Consider the following 24,167-nt stretch of genomic DNA (forward strand, 5'->3'; position numbering starts at 1 on the left):
CAAAACACATGAATCATGAATTAGATGCTCTCAACGTTAAGTTGAAATACTTTACATTGCTAAATTCTATATCGGTAATTAAAATAGCATTTAAAATAAAACAAATTTTAAAAGATTAAAGAAATATGCCAACTCTTTCTACTTATTCTCCTGCTCGCTGCTTCTCCTTCTCTCCGTCCCACTCGGTCACCACCAATCCTGCTCTCTGACCCTCCAGTACCTCCGCGCATCCTGCTCCCTGACCCTCCCTTCCTCACTGAAACGTCTGCTCCCTGCCTCTTCTGCTTTGTGCTTTCCTCTTCAGAACCCTAGCAAAAAGCGAGGCCGCGACTCGGGGAATGCTGGATGGTGACTAGGAGCATCGGAGTGAGAGCGGGTCATTAGTTACCGGAGTGTCAGGGAGCAGGAAAGACCATGACTGGGTGGGTTGGTGTGCAGGCAATGCCGCAGACTGAAGGGTCAGAAGAGGCCATTCCAAAATGGTGCCAATCGGGTCTCACGGCCCAACACAAAATTACTTTCCAATGAAACTGCAGCTGCTAATCATGAATATGAGCCCCATTAACTTACCGGCATAATGGAATAACGTAAAATGGAGCAACTTATAGCAGGGTCTTGGTGTACTATCAAACACATTTATTCATCTTATTCCTCTTTTTTCTACTTCTATATGCTGTTGCTCCCCATTGCCAATTTAGTTAACATTTTTAAGAGCGTGTAGCTTACTGACTTGACACAGTGCTGCAGCCTGGTAGAGGATGTGTTCATCAATGGAATGGCAGTAGGCCACACAAGTTTCCTTTAATTTAATTCTGAGGCACTTGGAGCTGGCTGTTGGATTGGTGGATGCCTGGAACAGATCTTCAGTCCATGTTCCCCAGGAAAGTAGCCAGCTGCTGTATGGGGTCATGAAGGGAAATGGGTTCAAATCTAATTTTGCCAGGAGCTAAAGCTTGAAAATCCCACAGCCAGTTTGTTTTTCAGTAGGACTTTTTGCTTCATCAGTTATAATGAGATGTTTCATGGTTTTGTATTCTGAAAACAGGCCAGATGAAGCGAAACAGAGGGGAAGAGATTGATGTTGAAACGCCTGGATCAATTCTTGTCAATACAAATCTACGTGCTTTGATCAACTCACGGACTTTCACTTCTCTGCCGCTGCATTTTCAGCAACAGCTGCTCTTTCTCCTGCCAGAGGTGGACAGGCAGGTAGGGTTTGCATGTTTATAGCATGATTGTTTAATACATTTTTATCAAAAAGGCACACTGATGAGTGGAAAGAAAAGGGAGATAAATTAGAAAGAAATACTTTACCCTTCCTCATTCTGGATGTTAACTAATTTGGGTCTATTTTCAGTGCCCCTTGCCAATGTATTGTATATGATATGTTTGCAGTCGTGGGTGGGTGTATGTGGTGGGTGGGTGTGTGTTTGTCTGTGTGTTGATTTAGAGTTGTATGTGTAGGAACCAACATATCTGAACCCAATCAGATTTACTCATGCTGGGCATATTTATCAATGGTTTTTATTCATGGAAATTACCGTAGATGTGCATTAACTTTGACTGGTATAAAATAATATAGTCTATTGCTAATTCAATAACATTTTCTCTTCACAAGGTAATGATTGACCACACTAGCGCTTTGGTGGTTAGTTGTTAAAATACACCCAGTTTCAACACTCCCTGAGTACTCTTTGTGTACAAAGGTTCAGAATTGCCCATTACTGCTGAGATTTGATTGGAATGTTTACAGTAGTATTTCCCCATTAGCGTTTAACATTTCATGTTGTTCCGAATATCCTTTAACCTTAATGCTAAATCTGACTTCTGTATCGTGTATCTTTCGTCGATTGAAATGTCTATTTTTCTATCTGAAGTATCGGTTCTGAGCAATGCTGAAAGAGTTGTAGCATTGTGTTTTGATGTTTTGTCTGCAAAATCACTTGCAAATCTAGTAGATTGTGCTCACTGCAATATTATGGCATATGATGAGCTGTTGAATATATTGGTTAGTATGTAAATGGGCATCTATTTACATGTTCTATTTTCATCATTCCCTAAAGGGTGCCATTTCACCCCAAAAACTGTCTGTCCGTTGTTGAGAAATGGAGGGCACTTTGGTCTGTCTTGCTTTTCATTGATGACGACAAAGACTGAATACAAGTTAAACCTGTATAAGATGTGTTCTATTTTGTGGTTCAGTACACAAGGCACACAATGGGAGAGATTTTCTCCTCAGCCGATATTGATCGAGTGGAAAAGAGGAAACTTTCAGGGAAGGACAATTCCAACATATTTGTTAGTATTTGATTGGCACTCTACATTGTCGACAGCCCACATAAGTATTAGCAATTGGTGATGTGAGAACCTGGTTACATGACTCTGAATTTGATCTGTTGATGTTTTGCCAGCTCTTGTGCAAGTCCTTTCACTGTATGAAGGCAAATGTCCACCTGTGGTGGTGCTCTTGGAAATAGGGCAGGCCACTCAGCCCCGAAAACCTATTCTGACATTGAGCTTTACCATGGCTAATCTGTTACTTAACTCTATCCATCCATCTTGTGTAATTTCAAGAAGGAATTCATAATTTCAGGAAGGAATTAGATACAGCTCTTGGGGCTAAAGGAGTGGAGGGATATGGGGAGAAGGCGGGATCAGTTTATTGAGCTTGATGATCAGCCCTGCTCATTATGAATAGCTTAGCAGGGCCGAATGGCCACCTCCTTCTATTTTCTATGTATGCTGCTATGTATCTTAGCTCCATATTCTTTATTCTTGCAAGCAAAATCAATCCATTTCCAATTTAAAATTATTAATTGAAGTTGCATCTACTGCTTTTTGTGGGAATGATATCCATGCTCCTACCACGTTTTGTGTAGAAGTGTTTCCTAACTTCTCTCCTGAATGGTCTGGCTTTGCTTTAAAGGTTATGTTCCTTTGCTCTTGCTTCCCCCATCAGCTGAAAATATTCTCTTAATCCATCCCATCAATTTTTTCACTTTCTTTCAATATCTTAAAAACCTCAAACAAGTCATCTCTTAACCTTCCATAGTGCTGGAAATACAACCTGTATTTCTACAGTCATTAACTTGAAATGATAACTGTTTCTCTCCACAAATGCTATCTGAATCGATGGGTCGTTCCAGTATTTTCTGTTTTTATTACTAATTTATATACCGTTTCCCCATAATCAAACCTTTGAAACCCAGATAACATTGTGCTAAACATGCCCCATATGTCCTTTGTCAGATGCTGTGCCCAGAACTGTCCACAGTATCCCAGATGTGGTCCCACCAGGGCTTTGTGTAACTTCAGCAAAACGTCCTCCCTTTAAATTCTAGCCCTCCATTAATAAAGGTTAGTGTTTCACCATTTACAAAATATTCTTTTCTATCCGTCTTGGGTCGTCAGTGAAGTACCTTATATTTGAATGCATCACAATCAGTTTATCACAATTTTGTCCATTCAGCTGATCAATATCTGTTTGTGATGCCATGCTTCCACCCACAATGCTAACAGTGCCATCTATCTTTGTGCCAACGGCAAATTTAGGTGTGTGGCTTTCCAGCCCAGTTGGAAGTTGCAAAACAATTGCAATCAGCACCTCTTGCCTCCGAATTAGGCTTTAGGTGATTGACAGTTAACTGTCACTCAGTTATGTGGGTGATGCACCATCAATGACCACACGACGAAATGGTGAACAATTGAGGCTTTATTGCGCTAGATGTTAAGCCTCCTACAGCTGGAAGCAGAATGGAGGCAGCGCAGGAGAGAGCACACTTTTATACACCGAGCCTGCTGGGTGGAGCCAGCAGGCCGGGATTTACTGTACTGACTGTAGTACAGTGGCAGTACCATAATACACGTAGTGTATAACCAATGGTGTTTACCACATGCACCCCCTGTTTTAAAAAATAGAGTCCAGCGGGGGTGAAGCAACTTTACAGGTCGAGCCTCTGCCACGATCGCCTCAGTCTCGGTTGTGACATGGTCGCCGATGTGGGCACCTGCGACTCCGGGAGCATATTGTCCTCTTCTTCATCCAGTAGTGGATCCGGCGGGGGGACGGGTGCTGCTGGGGTGGGGGTTTCGGTGAGGGTCGCTGGGGGGGGTGGGGGGGAACGGCGCACGGGCGGGGGCGGCAACCGGAGGGGAAGGGGACGGTACCAGCTCCGGGTTGGTGGTGATTGTGGATGGGGAACCAGCAGGTGCCGGGCCCCGGAGGGAGACTGTGTCCTGGTGACTGTCACGGTGTGCCATGTAGGGGGTTCGCATGGAGGAGGAGGACTTTTTCGACGAGGGGATCTGATTTGTGGCTCCTCGCATGCTTCCTGAGCAGGACAGGCCCAGGAACTGTCAGCCAGGTTGGGAGTGAGACCCCGGAGGTGGACTTCCTAGGGAAGGCAAACACACGTTCGTGAGGGGTCTCATTGGTAGCAGTGCACAGGAGCGACCGGATGGAGTGGAGCGCATCGGGGAGGACCTCCTGCCAGTGGGAGACCGGAGTTTCCTAGACCGAAGGGCCAGCAGGACGGCCTTCCAGACCGTCGCATTCTCCCTCACCTCCTGCCCGTTTTCCCGGGGGTTGTAGCTCGTCGTCCTGCTGGAGGCGATGCCCTTGCTGAGCAGGAACTGACGCAGCTCATCACTCATGAAGGAGGATCCCCGATCGCTGTGGATGTAGTTGGGGAAACCAAACAAGGTGAAAATGCTGTGTAGGGCCTTGCTGACCGTGGCAGAAGTCATGTCAGGGCATGGGATGGCGAACGGGAAAGAGTACTCGTCAATGATATTGAGAAAGTATATGTGGAGGGGAGGGGCCCTTTGAAGTCCATGCTGAGGCACTCAAAGGGGCGGGAGGCCTTCACCAGGTGTGCTCTGTCCGGCCGGTAGAAGTGCGGTTTGCACTCCGCGCAGACTTGGCAGTCCCTGGTCACCGTCCTGACCTCCTCAATGGAGTAAGGCAGGTTGCAGGCCTTGACAAAATGAAAAAAACGGGTGACCCCCGGGTGACAGAGGTCATTGTGGAGAGCCCGAAGTCGGTCTACTTGTGCGCTGCCACATGTACCGCGGGATAGGGCATCTGGGGGCTCATTGAGCTTCCCTGGGCGATACAAGATCTCGTAGTTATAGGTGGAGAGTTTGATCCTCCACCTCAAGATCTTGTCATTCTTAATCTTGCCCCGCTGTTTATTGCTAAACATGAAGGCAACCGACCGTTGGTCAGTGAGGAGAGTGAATCTTCTGCCGGTCAGGTAATGCCGCCAATGTCGCACAGCTTCCACAATGGCTTGGGCCTCCTTTTCGACAGGGGAGTGCCGAAGTTCGGAGGCATGGAGAGTGCGGGAGAAGAAAGCCACGGGTCTGCCCGCTTGGTCAAGGGTGGCGGCCAGAGCCACGTCCGATGCGTCGCTCTCCACCTGAAAGGGGAGGGACACGTCGACCGCATGCATTGTGGCTTTGGCGATGTCCGCCTTGATGTGGTTGAATGCCCGGCGGGCCTCAGCTGCAAGGGGAAAAACTGTGGACTTGATGAGTGGGTGGGCCTTGTCCGCATAATTAGGGACCCACTGGGCGTAATATGAGAAGAACCCCAGGCATCGTTTCAGGGTCTTGGGGCAGTGGGGGAGGGGTATTCCAGGAGGGGGCGCATGCGGTCGGGGTCGGGCCCAAGGACTCCCATTTTCCACAACGTAGCCAAGGATGACTAAGCGGGTAGTGCGGAAAATGCATTTCTCCTTGTAGGTAAGGTTAAGGAGTTTAGCGGTGTGGAGTAATTTCTGGAGATTCGCTTCGTGGTCCTGTTGGTCGTGGCCGCAGATGGTGACGTTATCCAGGTACGGGAATGTGGCCCGCAGCCCGTACTGGTCAACCATTCTGTCCATTTCTCGCTGGAAGACTGAGACCCCATTGGTGACGCCGAAGGGAACCCTAAGGAAATGGTAGAGGCGGCAGTCTGCTTCGAATGCAGTGTATTGGCGGTCCTCCGGGCGGATGGAGAGCTGGTGGTATGCAGACTTCAAGTCGACAGTGGAGAAGACTCGATACTGCGGAATCTGGTTGACCATGTCAGATATGCGTGGAAGGGGGTACGCGTCGAGCTACGTATACCGGTTGATCATCTGACTCTGGTCGATGACCATCCGGTGTTTCTCCCCAGTCTTCACCACCACCACTTGAGCTCTCCAGGGGCTGATGCTGGCCTCAATGACCCCCTCCCGCAGAAGCCGTTGGACTTCCGACTTAGTAAAGGTCCTGTCATGTGCACTGTACCGTCTTCTCCTCGTGGCGACGGGCTTACAGTCCGGGGTGAGGTTCGCGAAGAGTGAAGGCGGGTCGACCTTAAGGGTCGTGAGGCCACAGACGGTGAGGGGGGGCATGGGTCCGCCGAACTTCAGGGTAATGCTCTGGAGGTGGCACTGAAAATCGAGACGGAGTAAAAGGCAGCGCAGAGATGGGGGAGGATGTAGAGTCTGACGTTACTGTACTCTACGCCCTGTACGGAGAGGGTCACGACGCAGTACCCCCGGATCTGTACCGAATGGGATCCGGAGGCCAGGGAGATTTTTGGGTGACGGGGAGGGCCGGGAGGGGGCAACGCCTTACCATAACAGGGTGGATGAAACTCTCCGTGCTCCCGGCAGGTCGTCTCGTGCCCGATGATCCGTTTGGTCGTTGTAGCGGTCGCGAGGTTGCGGTTCCGAGACTGATCGAGGGTGATAGAGGCGAGCTGCGGAAGTTGGTGGGCGGGCTGGTCGACGGTGGCGGAGGTATCGACAGCCCGCGAACGGCCAGGCAAGCAGAGGTCCTGGGGTGCGTTCCAAGATGGCGGCGCCCACAGGGCGCACATGGCGGACGACATCCAAGATTGCGGCGCCCACGGGCCGCACGCGGCGGGCGGCAGCGAAGATGGCGGCGCCCTTGGATCGCACGTGGCGGGTGTAGCGATGCTGGGCCTGGAAACGGCAGCGTCCGATCGGGCCTGGCAAACTGAGACGAAGTGGCCCTTCTTACCACACCCGTTGTAGGTCGCGCTCCGTGCTGGGCAGCGTTGTCTGGGGTGTTCTGGCCACAAAAATAGCATTTGGGGCCTCCGGAGGTCGCTGTCTGCTGCGCGGCGCAGGCTTGCGGTGTACCCGGGCCTGGTGATGGTGGGGCCCATGATGCCCACGAGGGTGCCGCGCAATCGGTGGTGTAGGACTCCAGATTGCGGGAGGCTACTTCCAGGGAGTTAGCGAGCTGTCCAGTCTCTAAGGTCGATTGTACCCCCTTCCAATAATCGCTGACTGACGTAATTGGATTTAATGCCCGTGACATAGGCATCTCTGATCAGCAGTTCGGTGTGTTGGACTGCCGACACCGCCTGGCAATTGCAGTTTCTACCAAGTATCCGCAAGGCACGTAGGAAATCGTCCTAAGACTCCCGGGGAGTTGCCGTCTCGTGGCCAGGAGGTGCCTTGCAAACACCTGATTAACAGTCTTGATGTACTGTCCTTTTAGGAGAGCCATCGCTTCTGTGTAAGTGGAAGCGTCCCAAATGAGGGGGAAGACTTGTGGGCTCACCCGAGAGTAGAGTATCTGGAGCTTCTGTGGGTCTGAGAGGGTTTCTGTGGATGCTCCAAGGTATCCTTCAAAGCAGGTTAGCCAGTGCTCGAAGGTGGCTGTGGCGTCGGCTGCGTGAGGTTCCAGCTCCAAGCGATCCAGCTTGATTAAGATTTTCATGTTTAAAATTCTAGCGCAATAAATTGATGCACCATCGATGACCACAAGACTAAATGGTGAACAATTGAGGCTTTATTGCGCTAGATGTTAAGCCTCCTGCAGCTGGAACCAGAATGGAGGCAGCGCAGGAGAGAGCACACTTTTATACACAGAGCCTGCTGGGTGGAGCCAGCAGGCCGGGATTTACTGTAGGACAGTGGCAGTACCGTAATACACGTAGTGTATAACCATTGGTGTTTTCCACAGTGGGTGGGCGGGGTTGCCCCTTATTAACCTTTATTGCACAATTTTTAGATTAAGCTAGACTACTGAAACAAAAGGAACCAATTTAATTCCATTCCCACCTAGCTTCAAATTCCCAGCTCCGAAACTCACTCAATGTGCAAAGCCATTTGTGTATTTGTCAAGATGCCCTTAAACGTCACTATTAGTGGGGGGGAGGTTGTTTATATGTTGGGTGTGATTTTTGTTTGTAAAATGTTGAAAATTGGAATGAAAATACCTTTTTTAAAAAAACACTGGCAGACTGATCTTGTTTCTAATCTTCTGTATGGCGTTTGATTGGATTCTTCGAAACACACGGGGCTGGATTCGCCGTCGTGGAGGTAAAGTGCCAACGTGGGAACTGTGGCGTTTTACGACTGCAAAATCGGCAGCGAACCCTCACTGATCCTGTGACCGGTGAGGGGCTAGCAGTCGCGCTGAGTAAAACTCATGGCTCCTATGATATAAATGCTTGGAGAATGGCCAGGTCTGTGACTGCGGATGTGCACGGCAACAACAGCACCGTAAAATATGCACCGGCCAAATACTGCCCTCCTGGCTGCCCCCAGCCCTCGCAGAGGCCTCCCCCTCCTGAAAGCAGCACAGTTACCGGCCGACTGTGGCAGCGCTGGACACAATCCGCAGCCGCCACACCTGGTTCCGACCGCTGAGACCACAAGGGAACGCCCCATCGGCGACGTTGAATCGCTGAGGCCCTGGAGAATAGAGGGTCAGGCCCGCTAATGATATGACAACGGTACTTAAACACCGAGTGGCGAACGACTCATTTGCGCCATTTTCAGGGAGGGTCCCGATTTGGTGTCAAACCGACGCCTACTGCGATTTTGGTGTCGGAGGCTGTGCTCCGCCCAATCTCGTTTCGCGATTTTGGCGTCGGCCGACGATGAATCCTGCTCATTGTTCCTGGTGAAATGTGTTTTAAATTGTGTCCTGTATGGCAGCTCAACAGGGTTGAATGATGGAAGTATAGGAATGGATAGATAGGCAGGAGCCCAGCACCCACCTAAGCCAGCCACCAACTGTCTTTGGCCCGAGTCAGATCCCTATCCCTCTTCCCCACCCTCATAAACCTGAAAAAAGCTTTCCAGAGAAACTGCTCCCTCCTCTCCAGCCCACCCTCTCGCCTCACCAAACAAATCAGCTAGGCTCACTGAACCTAGTTCCAATAAGCCGCAGGCCCCTCCCCACCTCAATCCTGTACTCTAGCTGAAACTTTACAGCTAGCCAAGGGTGTATGCTCAAAGAATAAAGAGGAATGACACTCCTCAGTCCGTCCCAGCTACAGCCAAAGCCCAATGTCCTTACAATACTTAAAAACTCCCCCCTGAAAACTGCAACCCCCTCAATCCCAAACATGCAAAAGCTAACTCTCAGCCTCGCCGGATACACTACTCCAAACATGACTCCACTCCTGAATAGCACAGGCTTTGCCTTATTAAAAGCCAGATACCGCTTCGCCAACTCCGCTCCGACATCTTGGTATATCCGGATGATGCTTCCTTCCCACCTGGAGCCCCGATTCACTTTGGCCCATTGCAGAACCCAGTCCTTCTCCCGGAAGCTGTGGAATCCAATAATCACCGCCTGGGGTGGCTCATTCGCCTGAGGCTTCCACCGGAGCACTTGGTGGGCTCGATCCAACTCTGGAGGGCAATCACCCGTTCCCCACTCCTACCCCCTCCCCCACTGAAAAACCTGGCAAACATTTGAGAAAAGTGCTCAGTTGGCTTCGGGCTCTCCACCCCCTCCAACAACTGCACGATTCTGATGTTTTTTAAAAAAAATTAGAGTACCCAATTCATTTTTCCAATTAAGGGGCAATTTAGGGTGGCCAATCCACCTACCCTGCACATCCTTTGGGTTGTGGGGCCAAAACTCACGCAAACACGGGGAGAATGTGCAAACTCCACACGGAGAGTGGCCCAGAGCCGGGATCGAATATCAGACCTCTGCGCCGTGATGCAGCAGTGCTATCCACTGCGCCACCGTTCTGCCCTTCAATTCTGAAGTTCTGTCTCCTCGGCCTGTTCTCCAAGTCATCCACCTTTATCCTGAAGAGTAGTGTTGTTCTTCTCCACCAGCAACATCTCCGCCTCCAATGAGGTGATTTGATCACCATGCAGCAACGAGGCCGCCTCCGCACCCTTCAGCATCTCTCCATGCTCCTGCACCGCTCCGCTGTTTTATCCAGCTTCTCCTGAATCGGGCCAAGTGTCTCCTCAGTTGTCCACTTCAGGTTTTCCATCATCACCCTGCCGTGCTCCTCAAAATACTTTCCAAATTTTTTTCAAAATTCCTGCGCCATCACCCCAGTCAGCGTTTCCACCGTGATACGAGCAACCTACTCAAGGCAGGGTCTGCCGCCTTCCCCTCTGCAGAGCTTCGCAGGCTTTCTGGCTCCGTTGAAGGACTACCCCCTTGCCACCAACTTTCTTTATAGATTTTGACATATTTTCGATAACAAATTCCTTCCCCCATGCGATGGGTCGGTTTTGCTAACCAAAATCCCTGGGAACGGGTTAAAATGTTCAAAAAACAAAGAACATGGCGGGAGCTACCTAGTGCTACCTCTTCCTACTTGTTGCTACCGGAAGTCCCCCACCTGGACAAGTTTTACGTAGAATTGTTGCTTGCTGCAAGAGATCTGCACATTGAGAAGTGACTTAACCTAATATTATAAACTGTTTCCATCCACGTAGAGGCCAGATTGAAAGCATTCGTGGTTTTTGTTCATTCTGACTTTGCTATATTCTGGTATACCAGGTAAAATTAATTACCTTGCCATCTGCTGGATCCTGTACAGATCAGTGCATTGCAAGACTTTTTGTTTATTCCGAAAAATATTTTCAGTGTTCAAGTAAAACAAGAAATTTGCTGCTCAATTGGGCAAGACTAGAGGAATACCAAGAGTTGGATAGTTCTTTCAAAGCTTGGTAAAGACAGGATGGATTGAATAGCCTGCTTATGTACTCTTAATTCTAATATTGCAAAAATGTAAGCTTGATAGTCCATTTGTACTTAATGAGATTGAACAAACTAGTTACACTTTTATGTAGTCGTACCGAAATAAAAGGTAACCTGCCACATGGTTTAAATCTTCTCAGTTTGTATAACCTATCCCAATTTAATGTGTTTTAGGGGTATTTTGAGTTTGAAAAGCCATTGTATTCCAGTTTAATGATATTTTGTTTCAATATTTCAATTTGCTTTTGAGAAGCTTGAAGATGCAAGAATTGTAGGGCTAATGCAAAAGTGATGTTCTAATGAATCTTCAGTTTCCTTTAGTGAATGGTAGACAGATGGTGTCAAGTGGGAACATTACATAAAAGATGTGAGCTGTTTCAGATGTGGATGGCTGGGCATTCTTCAGAGACCTTGTAAGATACGTTAAAATTATATGTGAATCTTTGAACTGGTTGCCGAATATGTAAAATGTTCTCAATAGTGGATTTTTGTAGAATTCTTTTTTTTGCTTCGGAAATGTTCTATTTTTGTCATCTGCTTTTTTGTGGTTTTGATATTGAGCACAATAGAAATTTAATCCAGTTCAGCTGTGCATATTGACGTTCTATGAAGTGGGAATGCCAGATTCCTGCCTTTGGTATTTCTCAGCAGATGAATTGCCAATCTTGTCTTGTCTGTGCCATGTGAGTTTGGATTTTAGAAAAGGTGGGGGGGGGGGGGGGGGGGGGGGGGGGGGGGGGGGGGGGGAGAGGGCGGTGGTATGGTTGCTTTGTGTATGTATTTAGGCGTTGGCTGGAACTGCTTAGGCATAAGTTTTGAAGTAGGTTATCTGCATGTTGCCAGAGAACGAATGCTTTTGCTGAGCACATTGAGGAGCGGGAGATCTGATAACTCGAATAAAAACTGATGTTTCATGGTTCAATTATCATGTTATATATTACATTGGTCACATTATGTAATTACAAAGTCAATCATTGCTCCTGATTTTAAAATGATTAACTTAAGCATGAAATTTCTCTTGTGCATATGGGCTGTTTTTGTTTTCATCTTGTATCTACAAGATTATGCGAGCAATTTATTGAAGGCAGCAGGAGTAAACTTGAAGCACCTACTTTAGATTAAGCAGATTGAGAGTTTTTAAAGCTGAAGTCCTGAACTTGAGAAGACTAATTCCCTTAATAGAATTTGTTGAATTTCAATTGGTTAATATTTGGTGGTTTAGATGAAAATTAGTTTGAGCAATACACAATTCCAATGTCATTTTTTGTTTCAAATGGTGGGTGATTGCTAGTTCTGTCTATGAATTGGAATAGAATGGTTGGTGGAGGAGGTGGTGTATAGTACGCAGACCAGTGGGTGGCACTGTGATCTGTGGCAAAATCTAAGTTTAGAATTCAAGAGTTGTATTAATTCTGAAATCTAAAGCGAATGAGGTTTTTATTCACCTCTTCTCCACAAGGGGTTTCTGTTCTGGCAGTTACTTGAATAAATATTCTCCCCTTTCTTGGAGACCAATTATTTGCTTTCACATTTTCTAGATCCTTTGGCACCATACAGTACTAGCTGAAGTGCTTTCTAAATCTACACTATTGTGTATAAACAATGCCAGGATATTCCTCATACTGAAAGCCCAGTTATTCCTCATGAATGCCCAGTTATTTGTTTAAATTTGTAAGAATGACACAGACATGAGGGAGATGTAGCTAAGCTTCAGTCTTCAAATGACAATGTAATACAAAGACTGCCTATGGAAATGAGTGGGCAATTGTGAGAAGCCTCTTACACTACTTGGTTTACTTGAACAGATGTTTACTGTGTGTTGTAAATGCTTCAGTAGTCAAAGACTTAACTGTTTACTTACCTGGTCAAATTGGCTTGTGTGTTGCTTGTGCGTTGAACTGTAACTTTACTTTAGATTAATGTTAATTACCTAAATTTTCACCCCTTTTGTTTCTCTTTAGACCAAATAGTTTGGTTGTGGTAACCACTGTATGGATAGTACATTGCTTTGAACTTATTTCTACATTGACACTAAATGAGCTTTTTAAGCTCCACTCCCCTGTACGTTAACATTTGTAATCTATTCATGTAAAGTGCTGATTTGTACATGTTTAGAGCTCTGTTTCTCTCTTCCACCCCCACCCCCACTTCAAAATGCTTTCCCAACTGATTCCAATCATGCCTGATGCCACGTACATGCACGTCCAGTGGAGGGTAGGAGTAAGAATCTGGTTCTTTTCCCATCTCCAAAACTGCTAAGGATATAGTAACATCCTATCACTCATTTTGTTGCCAAGTTCAGGTAACTGCACAAGCAGGAGCCAAACCTGGAACCTTGTTGGCCTTATAGAATCTCTGCAGTGCAGAAGGAAGCCATTCAGCCTATTGAGTCTGCATCGACCCTCTGAAAGAGCACCCTACCTAGGCCCAGTCCCCACCCTATCCCCGTAACCCCAATTAACCTACACATCTTGAAACCAAGTAACAATTTAGAGTGGCTAACCCGCCTAACCTACACATCTTTTGATTTCTACATCTTAGTACTCACTAATTTAATTTTCTGAACCATTCTGACTGATTTAAGCAAGGTCTTAATGTGTGTTTCAAGTATTATTTTTTTAAATTTAGAGTACCCAATTATTCTTTTTCTCTATTTTTAAATTTTTTTTTCCCATTAATGGGCAATTTAGCGTGGCCAATCCACCTAACCTGCGCATCTTTGGGTTGTGGGGGTGAAACCCACACAGACACTCGGCGAATGTGCAAGCTCCACACGGACAGTGACCCGGGGCTGCGATCGAACCCAGGTCCTCAGCGCCGAAGGCAGCAATGCTAACCACTGCACCACCTTGCCGCCCTGCAAATCTATTATTTTAACCAGCAGTGGTGGGAGAAGATTCCATGCATACTTGTTCACTATCTTTGAGGGAAGAAGCTGAATGTGGTTTCAAAACTCAAAGCTACATCTAGATTTTACGTACTGCTTTTGTGGAAGGGGAGTAAGAAATCTTGCTGCACCAACAAACCAGATTGTTACATTTGACCCAAACTTCGGACTGATTCTGATGATTTTGAATTGATTGTGACTGTGTTTCAAAATACACATATCACTGCGAGAAAGAAGTTTGCATTATCCAGTCATGCTGTATTAATATGTTCTAATAATAAATATACAGCCTCAGAGGTTTCTTTTTTGAAGATTTGAAAGCTTGACTTTCAGTGATGGGTTTTAAGCACCTGGATGAAAAGCCCCAGTTTTCACACAAAATTTAAGTAGAATTGTTTCATATTGTTCTTCTAGGTTGGTACTGATGGTATAATGCGGCTCAGCAGTTCAGCCCTAAATAACGAGTTCTTCACCTCTGCTGCTCAGGGATGGAAGGAGCGATTAGCAGAAGGTATGGAGCCTACTTTGATTCTTTAGCAGACTCCATAACCTCATTTTAAAGTTGCTGGGAAATCTTTTAAACTCCGTTAAACAATTCCTCATGATTCAGCCAATGTTGTCCAAATGCAAGTTTGATTATTCTGGACACCAATAGTATAATAACTATTGCAGTTATACAATAAGTTTATATTAATAATAATAGCTTATTATCACAAGTAGGCTTCAATGAAGTTACTGTGAAAAGCCCTTAGTCGCCACATTCCGGTGCCTGTTCGGGGAGGCCGGTACGGGAATTGAACCTGCGGTGCTGGCATTGTTCTGCATTACAAGCCAGCTATTCAGCCCCATACCTGGTTTATCGCAGACCTAAGGTGATCAAACTTGTTTTAAAAAAAATATTTTATCCAATTAAGGGGCGTTTCAAATCTATTATTTTTTTTTAATTTAGGGTACCCAATCATTTTTTTTCTACTTTTTTAATTTTTCCAATTAAGGGGCAATTTAGCATGGCCAATCCACCTATCATGCACGTCTTTGGGTTGTGGGGGTGAGGCCCACGCAAACACGGGGTGAATGTGCAACTCCACAAGGACAGTGACCCGAGGCCGGGATGGAACTGTGTCCTCAGCGGCGTAGGCAGCAGTGCTAACCACTGCGCCACGTTGCTGCCTATTCAAACTTGGTTTTTGCTTATGTTGTTCCTCCAGCTGCCCTCTGAGATAGGACTTTAAAGAGCTGCTCTCTGATATATTGTATACCCTTTCTTTGTAAGTTATATAACATGCTTCAATATACATTCTGGGTATCACGTTCCTTCTCATCCAACCTCCTGACTTGGCATAATGGCTGTCTTGATGGTTTAAATTTAAAGCAGTTAATATCATAAAAGAAACAGCCAATCTCAATTATTTAAGTGCTCCCACTTGGGTCCTTCCATTGTTCTGGCAATACCCAATGCTCGCACTTGATGCGGGACATAACCAACATGTCTGCCACATTGTTCTGCACAGTAGCCATATTCACAAATTTAAATTCTGATAATCACATCGAAATGTGATTAACTATCGGATCTGGGCAAATTATGACAAAAGCGGAGCTTTATTTTTGTTCCTCCTCCAGAAGTTCAAGTTGTAGAATTTACACTGGAGGTATAATCTGAATGGCCTTCATATGTGCTGGAAATTCTATAACTCTTTGAAGAAAGAAAATGGCTTTGAAATTTGTTTGTGCCTGTTTTGTCCTAATTTTCTTCCTCCTTGTAGCAGCATTGGATTGATTCAGCTTCTAAAAAATCTCTAGCCAACAGAGTAGTCAAGGGGATAGTCTCTCAAATAATATGGGGAATGTCCTGCACCTCAATTTCACAATGTAACAACAATTTCCTTTTTAAAATGTGAACTATTATTATTGTGTCAGTTGCAACACAGATTCATTCACTTTGTTACTTCCATGCGCATGCCAGATCACTTTCCTGAGATCTTTTGCTGCCATGCAAGCATCTGTGATAGTATTGCTCATGTTCTTCTCCTTCAACTATGTTGTCTTTTATAACCCTTCATGTCACAAATCTTGAAAACATTTGAAATTGGCACAGGGAAGAGACAATGTGAGAGACAAGGGAGTAATGTGCAATCTTATTTACAGTAAGAACAGGTTTGTTTGGAATCACTAGCTTTCAGAGCGCAGCTTCTTCATCAGGTGAGTCTAACCTGTTGGACATTACCTGGTGTTGTAAGACTTCTTACTGTGCCCACCCCAGTCCAACGCCGGCATCGCCACATCATATCTTATTTGCAAGTTCAAATCACCCCAGTTGAGATTAGAGATGAGTGACTGAATAAATTATTTAAATGCATTTATAATTTCATAATCTCATTTCAATTGATAAGTATTGTTGAACACATTTGGTAAAACCTAAAGTATATTTTCTGTTTGCTTTGCAAGTTATCTTCTGAAACAACTGTTTACGATATGGTCACTTGGGGCAGCACAGTGGCGCAGTGGGTTAGCCCTGCTGCCTCACGGTGCCGAGGTCCCAGGTTCGATCCCGGCTCTGGGTCACTCTCCGTGTGGAGTTTGCACATTCTCCCCGTGTTTGCGTGGGTTTCTCCCCCACAACCCAAAAATGTGCAGGGTACGTGAATTGGCCAGGCTAAATTGCGCCTTAATTGGGAAAAAATGAATTTGGTACGCTAAATTTAAAAATAAAAAAACATGGTCACTTTTAGTAAGCCAGAACTGAACTTCAGACTATGTATAGAATAGAAGTTTTCCATTTTGGCTCAGTCAAGTTTCCAAGTGGAATGCGTGGGCAATTTCAATCCAAATCTTCGGCATGAGTCCTGTCCGAAAATAAGCCAAGCATTCACTCAGTGGCACAGTGCAAAGATGTGCTGCTTTGAGAGTTGTGTTTATCTTGATCTATCCTCTCCCTTGCTGATGGGATAGCTGGAGAAACATATCTAGATCATTGCAGTGCCTCTATAACTAGCAGTTGTCATGATAATTGCCATGACTGGTTTTCAACTTTTTTCCACTTCTGCTCCCTCGACTGCTCCAGCAAGATTTCACTATCTGACAATAATAGATGCAAATATATGACATAAGGTTAGGTTTTCTGAGCATCCATTGGTAACTTCTTTGCCCAGCTTCAACTTCTGAATGTTTCTTAGATGTGAAATGTTTTGTACTGATTTATTTAATATCTGTTTGCCTTTAACCTTGTGTAGGTGAATTTACACCTGAAATGCAACTTCGGCTACGTCAAGAAATGGAGAAAGAAAAGAAAGTGGAGCTGTGGAAGGAGAATTTCTTTGAAGATTATTATGGGCAAAAGTAAGCATCTTTCTGATTAAATATATCCAGTTGGTTTGCTGAGGTATATGAAAATGTAAAAGTTTTTAAATCCATTTACTAACGGTCAATTTTAGAAGAAACTTATTTTGTACCATGCGCAGCAAAAAATCAGGGATCTCTGCACTGTTAAAGTGCCAGTTTGTGACATTCAAATGAGGTTGCTTCTCCCCCTCGGTTGCACACAAGATCCCATCACACTATGTAGCAATGAGCAGGTGAGTTATCCTGGCCAAAATGTATTCCTCCACCACGGTCACTACCGGTGATCGGGTCAGTATTTCAATAAAGTTTGTACTCCTTGCTGTGCATAGATTGGTTGCTGGGTTGTAACTACATTTCAAAAGTATTTAATTGGCTGTGAATTACTTGGCATCCTGAGATTGTGGAAAGTTTTATATAAATGCAAATTATTTTGTAAGGCTCATACGGTTGTATGACTATAGAGCAGTAGCAAATCTTCACTAGTCTGGTTACTCCTGGAGAAAACCTAGAATTAAGTTCCATGCCTAGAGATTCTGTCATGCTATCCTTTTCACCCCATACATATAATTGTTAAGATACTTGACGGTGAGATGGTGCCATCATGGTAATGTCACTGAACTACTAATCTAGAGATCCAGGTTAATACTCTGGAACGTGGGTTCAAATTCCATCATGGCAGCTATCAATTAACTAAATCTGGAATTGAAAGCTAGTCTCAGTAATGAAGGCCATGAAACTATCATCAATTGTTATAAAAATAACCTACCTGGTTCACTCAGGTCCTTTAGGGAAGAAAATCTGTTCTCCTTGCCTAGTCTGGGATACATGTGACTCCAGGTCCACAGCATTGTGGTTGACTCTTAACTATCCTCTGAAATGGCCTAGCAAGCCACTCAGTTCAAGGACAGTTAGGATTGCCAACAAATGCAGGTCTTGCCAGCAACAACCACATTCCATTAAAGAATTTAACAAATACTTGCAACTATACTGAAAACCCTTTGTTGTTCCATTGCAAATGAGCATGGCAGTATTGTTACACATTGTTCAGTCCTCATCCATCCGGTAGATTTTATTTTTGGCTCCCAAAGTACTTTCCTCATGAATTCCCTGAAATGAAGAAAACATTTAAAATGCTTTTCAAAAAGTGATTAAGCATCTATTGATATTAAAGATGAATATTTTTGTATCTATATAATATTCAGATAAAGGAAGTTTGTGATTTAAAGTATGAACTGATTGTCTGTACGAAGTGTGAGCCTTTCACCTTAACTTTCTGGATGTCTGATCCTGATGGCTATATATTTGGAACCGCTACTTAAATGTTGCCTGCAACCTGTTGAGATAACCATGGAGCCGGTTTTCCAGATGATGGGAACATTTTCAGATGAGGTTCTTTTAAGTCTCCTGAAGTTTATTTGCTTGTATGACAATTTTGTCTGCTAAGTGTCTTGGAATATTTTGTGAGCTGAAAGATGTTGCATAAATGCAAGATGTTGTTGCAATATCATCTCCTGAGAATGCAGCCTGTGATTTGTTGAGATTTCGAAGCTCCAGGGTTCTCTTGGGTCTGAAAATGTTATCAAAAGGATTTTATTGCTTGTGGATGCTTACAACATTTAATCAGGTAGTAATCCCACAAAGCATCCAAAACATTATTGTTTGATCAGCTGCATAAATCATAAGATGACAACTGCTTAACAGGACTGGTGGTGTTATTACCTGGGTTGACTTTGTGTCAGGTCTTCATGGAGATTTCTGCAGAGCAGCTGCCATAGAGCAATCTATAGTCCTTTATTGAGACATTGTTGCTTAGATCTACCTATATATTAAGAAAGATGAACACAACTTGAACTTCCCTTGATTTCAGGTATGCCAGTCATCCCACCTCTCTGAATTAATGTTGCGGCTGAATTATAGATGGTATGTAGAGTGACAACCAAAGAAGAAAGGTAGATTATCCCTCCTAGAAGTTAGTAGCGATATTTGAAAAAAAATGATCTTCCAAATGGCATAATTCTAGTGTCACGTACTGATTTGTCATGTTTTCTTCAGTATCTTCATAGATATTTCTGTAATATTACATTTTATGTGACGAGGATTCTGTGGACTAACCACTTAATGCACAATTGGGTAAGTGTTGCATTAGCTGCACTCCCAGAATGGAACCTTTTGTGAAACTGTCTCCAATTTTGCTGTGCAAAATAGATTTACATTAATTTGTATTGTTTGGCTAAATTTTGAAAATTGACTCATGTTTTGCATATTTCATGTGTGTCTGTTTCACACAGCAAATCGTGCCAACTTCTGCACTCAGTCTTCCATCTTATCAAGCAAGGCTTCGTGAACCGTTCTTCCTTCTTAAGCGTCAGTTATGCGTGAATTTTATTCCACTTTCAACCTTAAATACATTGTGCTTAAAAAGCATTCAGATCCCTTCAATTTATACAATGTGAAGTTTAGAATCATGTCGTAACCCCTGATTCAAATTCCCTTTGCACTTGGTTCTATAATGGGAAGGGAACTTTGCAAAATTTATGTTCCATACTGACATTTATTTCTTGCCCCTAATGTGTGTCTATTTCACACAAATCTATCTACCAATTCAAGTTCACTAACCTAGGAAGGGATGCCAGGTATGTGAGTAGGTAAGACATTTCACTTCACATACAGCATGTTGTTGGTTAGTTTCTATGGGTGGCTCTGGCTATGCTTGACTTGCGCAGTCCAGAGTCAGAACAACTACTCGTCATCTCAATTATGATTTAAGCTTGTTTTTAATGTAGCTTCACACAAAAGTAAATTTAGCACTAACACTAAACCCATGGTATAACCTTCTGCCAATGATATAAGTATTTCTGCAAAGACAATTTGTGCACTTAAAAGTGCGTTGTCTACCTGTTTTGCTAAATTGTGAACAGCATTCTTCTGCCAATGCCGATTGATTGAAATTTGTTTCCTTCTAATTTTTCAGTGCAGTCATGCCTTTCAAAGATGGATTAAAATGGCTCTTGTTTAAAAAGTCTCATTTTCGATTGGATCTTTGTCTCATATCTCACGATATTCATGACATATGCAATAGACTTGGCTTAAACTGCAGAAATTATCTCTTTTCAGGATAGTGAGTGAAGATGGAATTCAATCAGATTAATAGAATCCAAACTGAACATAAAATCTAAATAAGGAAAATTGAACTTATAACATTGTAAGATATTGCTTTCCAATGCAATCCAGTATATCTGAGTACATTTGTTTTGGTTATGTTGACAGACTGGGCTTGTCTAAAGAAGAATCAGAACAACAGACATCAGTACAAGTGGAAATAGAAAATGAAGCCAGTTCACCTGTATTAGCAGGACCATCTAAACAGCAAAGTCCGGTTAAAAAGCAGGATGAGAGACTAAGGAAATGTACTAGAAGTTCAAAGGTGGACCTCAAATGTAGAGTGAAGCGGAGTCTTATTAAAGAAACACAGATTGAACTTCCTGAGCCAAGTGAAAAAAACGTTTCATGCACGGTGTCTTCTCAAGATACCAGGAGCCAGAAACAGCACAATCATGAGGCCAAGGTGCTTCAGGATGTTAGCTGTGCAGATGAAGATCAACTTAGCTCAATTAATAATGAAGCTAGACCTGGACAGCTAGAAGAAATTCTTCCAAATACATCTGCCTTAAACTCCAAACCTATATTGCTTACAGAAAGACCTGTTGAAGTGCAATCTCAAGAACATACCAAATCCGATGGACATTTAGAATTGACTGATGTGCAACCTGCAGGAATTTCTAAGGATCAGATCACCTGTCTAACTATAAGGAGTGCTGCTTTGAAAAGTGAGTTGGAGCACAATTCTGGAGAGTCCAAAGACCAAAAGAGAAAGTCTTCTGAGCACAGCCCTTCCACCTCTGGCCCTGAGAAGAAGCCACGTCTTGAAGATCATCAGTCCTTTCGGACCGCAATTGATAGCTTTCGGACAGAAAAAGAACATCCTACAAAAGAAGAACCAAAGGTGCCGCCTATTAGGGTATGTGCGTTTTTAAAACTGTTGAATCATTACTTGGGAAGATCATTTTAGTTTCAATTTTACTTTACTTAGATGGAGATGTAAAGTAATTTGGGATAGTTACAGTGTAGCTTTGTTTTTCTGGCGTTAAAGTTTAGTCTAGGAAATGCGATGGTCCACTAGCCAAACCTAGCTTGAGAAAAATATATTCCCCACTGTCTACTTTCTTCATGCCACATTAAAGCTCAATTCCACCTTGCTACAGAAAGATGAGATGAGCGTAGAAAGTGGAGGGATGAAATAAAAAATAAATCGGGAGAGCAAAGAGAGGGCATGAAAGAAGATTGGCAAGCAAAATCAAGATGAACCCAAAAATGTTTTATCAGTACACTAAGCAAGATAGCCAAGGAAGGAGTAGGGACCATAAAAGACCAAAAAGGTAACCTGTGTGTGGAGGTGGAAGATGTGACTATGAAATAGCAGGGTATGTCAATAAGGTGGTTAAGACATATAAAATCCTTTGATTTATTAGCCGAAACATAGAATATAAGAGCCGGATGGTTATGCTGCCGCTATATAGATTAGTTAGGGCACAACTTGAGTACTGTGTTTCTGCAATAAGGTGACAAGAACTACATGATGTAATTGCACTAGAGAAGATTCATGTGGATGTTGCCAAGACTGGAAAAGACAGCTAAGATTGGACAGGCTGGGGCTGTTCTCCTTGGAACAGAGAAGGCTGAGGGGAGATTTGACTGAGATGTATAAAATTGTGAGGGCCCTAGACAGAGTGGATGGGTCTCCACTCTAGCAGAGTGGTCAGTGACTAGGCGGCATAGATGTAAAGCGATTGGTAGAAGGATTAAAGGGGCAATGAGGATTTATTTTCAGCCAGTGGGTGGTAAGGGTCTGGAACTCACTACCTGAAAGGATGATAGGGACAGAAAACCTCATCTCATTTAAAAGGTGTCTGGATGTGTACCTGAAGAGCCATAACCTGCAGGGCTACGAACCAAATGCTGGAAAGTGGGCTTCGGCTGGGTGGCTCATTTTTAGCTGGCACAGGCACGATGACCAAGTGGCCTCTTTCTATGCCATAAACGTTCTATGATTCCTATAATTTTAAAATGGACAATTCTCTTTTTAAGCTGAGACTTTATGAAATGTTTCTTTCCAGTATTGGTTGATCCAGAACCTATCTCATGTCGGAACTGTCAACAGAAAATATGCTTTTTAAAAAAATCTATAATTTTCTGGGTTTGGTATCTGAAATGAAGTCTATTTTTGTCTTAAATTATTGGTGAATTTGTGCCCATTGAGGTGACAGTTGAAACAGTTTGTGCTCCGTGATCCCAGATGAGGGACAATGCAGGTTAGGCGCCAACTTAAATTTAAGTTTCATTCTGCTATACTTGCTACTCTCGTATTCCCTAAGTTAGACTATTAGTTTAGTTCCAACCAATACCGAAACCTAAGCAGTCCTTTTGCTGTGAAATTGCAATTATGACCCAGAGAGATGGTCTTTGGATTTTGGCAGTCATTGGCTCTCTTACGTTGGCAAAATGTATACAGTGCAAGTTATGCACTTGATCACATAATAATTATAATCACCTTTATTGTCCCAAGTAGGCTTACATTAACACTGCAATGAAGTTACTGTGAAGCCCCTGGTTGCCACATTCCGGCACCTGTTCGGGTACACGGAGGGAGAATTCACAATGTCCAAATTACCGAACAGCACGTCTTTCGGGACTAGTGGGAGGAAACCCACGCAGACATGGGGAGAACATGCACACTGACCCAAGCCAGGAATCGAACCTGGGACCCTGGAGCTTACATGACTGTGTATTGTATGGGAAAATCCAGTTGAATAGTTTTCTGATTTCTTGGGTAGAAGTAATCCACCTCCCTCTCTTCTCTCCCCCCCCGCCCCCCCCCTCAATTTTCAAGAAACCTGGTCAGCTTGGAACTGACCCGCTCTACGCTGTTCTGCAGCAATACATTTCTGTGTGGCTCATTTAATGAGAACTGAGTGGGACGTCTGTCCCTTATTAGGGTAAATGTCCTGCCCTTGGAGCTGCCAGCCAATCTGGTTTGCAGCTCGCTCAGTCCTGGAAGCAGCAGGATGTGAGTGGAGCCCAAGGCCTAGGATCCCAGGAACAGGTCATTCTGGAGTCTTGGCCCAGGATGCTTACGTGAATTTGGACGGGCGGGAGCATTTAATTGAGGGAGCGGGTAGGAAAGTATGGGGTGTTCAATCTTAGATTGGCGGACATAAAACCCCTCCCCATGACCATTTCAGGTTACAAATCAGGCTTTCAGCATTCTCCCCACAGTTTAATGATGTGGGCAGTGTATTATCAGGGTCAATTAGCTTGATAATGAGCCAATTGACCGTTAATTGTTGATTTGAATATGGTAGGACCGGCAACTTCAGCATCCGCCACCCTCTGAATTATGGGGGGGTGCAGCAAGGTAGTGGGATGGGCAGTCACCTCATGGCCCCTTGTGGGAAACACGTTTGCCGGGGGTAGGTAAAATTCAGTCCAATGTGTGGGGGTTCCCTGCAAATATTAATACACTCCTCCTGGGGTCCTATCCCAAACCCCTGAAAATACAGTGAGCTATTCAATGGAAAACATTACTGTCATTCCAATAAAAATGTTTTCTGCAGTGGAACTAACATACTGGTAAGTTTGTTCACTTTGAAAATGACAGTTTTCCAAGATCTTATGCTAAAAGTATTTGGTCCCAGGCAAACAAATTGATCGAAAACTCATCATCTAGAAAAATCGAAAGGAAAGATATTTTGGTAATAGGTTTTAATACTTACATAGTTCAGGGTTTTGAGGAACGTATTGTGCTTCATAAATCAAAGATCTTGAAATTTGCATGTGTACACTGAGACTATTGCAGCAGTTTTGCTCAATTGATGCACACCTGTGTCTGAGTCAGATGTTGTGGGTTCAAGTC

The 24,167-nt window shown here is 44.3% G+C and overlaps 1 protein-coding gene across 4 annotated transcripts in view; it reads left to right on the top strand.

Annotated features, from left to right (window-relative positions):
• Window positions 1-24,167, top strand: part of asxl1 (ASXL transcriptional regulator 1) — a 156,938-nt gene that overhangs the window by 127,383 nt on the left and 5,388 nt on the right. For all 4 annotated transcript variants that reach the window (XM_072514978.1, XM_072514976.1, XM_072514975.1 and 1 more), the window contains 4 exons: window positions 1,046-1,209; window positions 14,273-14,369; window positions 17,089-17,194; window positions 20,465-21,215. In XM_072514978.1, the coding sequence (XP_072371079.1) occupies window positions 1,046-1,209; window positions 14,273-14,369; window positions 17,089-17,194; window positions 20,465-21,215 (1,118 nt within the window). The remainder of the gene's footprint in view (window positions 1-1,045; window positions 1,210-14,272; window positions 14,370-17,088; window positions 17,195-20,464; window positions 21,216-24,167) is intronic.

Source organism: Scyliorhinus torazame, chromosome 8, assembly GCF_047496885.1.
Source record: "Scyliorhinus torazame isolate Kashiwa2021f chromosome 8, sScyTor2.1, whole genome shotgun sequence".
NCBI lineage: Eukaryota > Metazoa > Chordata > Chondrichthyes > Carcharhiniformes > Scyliorhinidae > Scyliorhinus > Scyliorhinus torazame.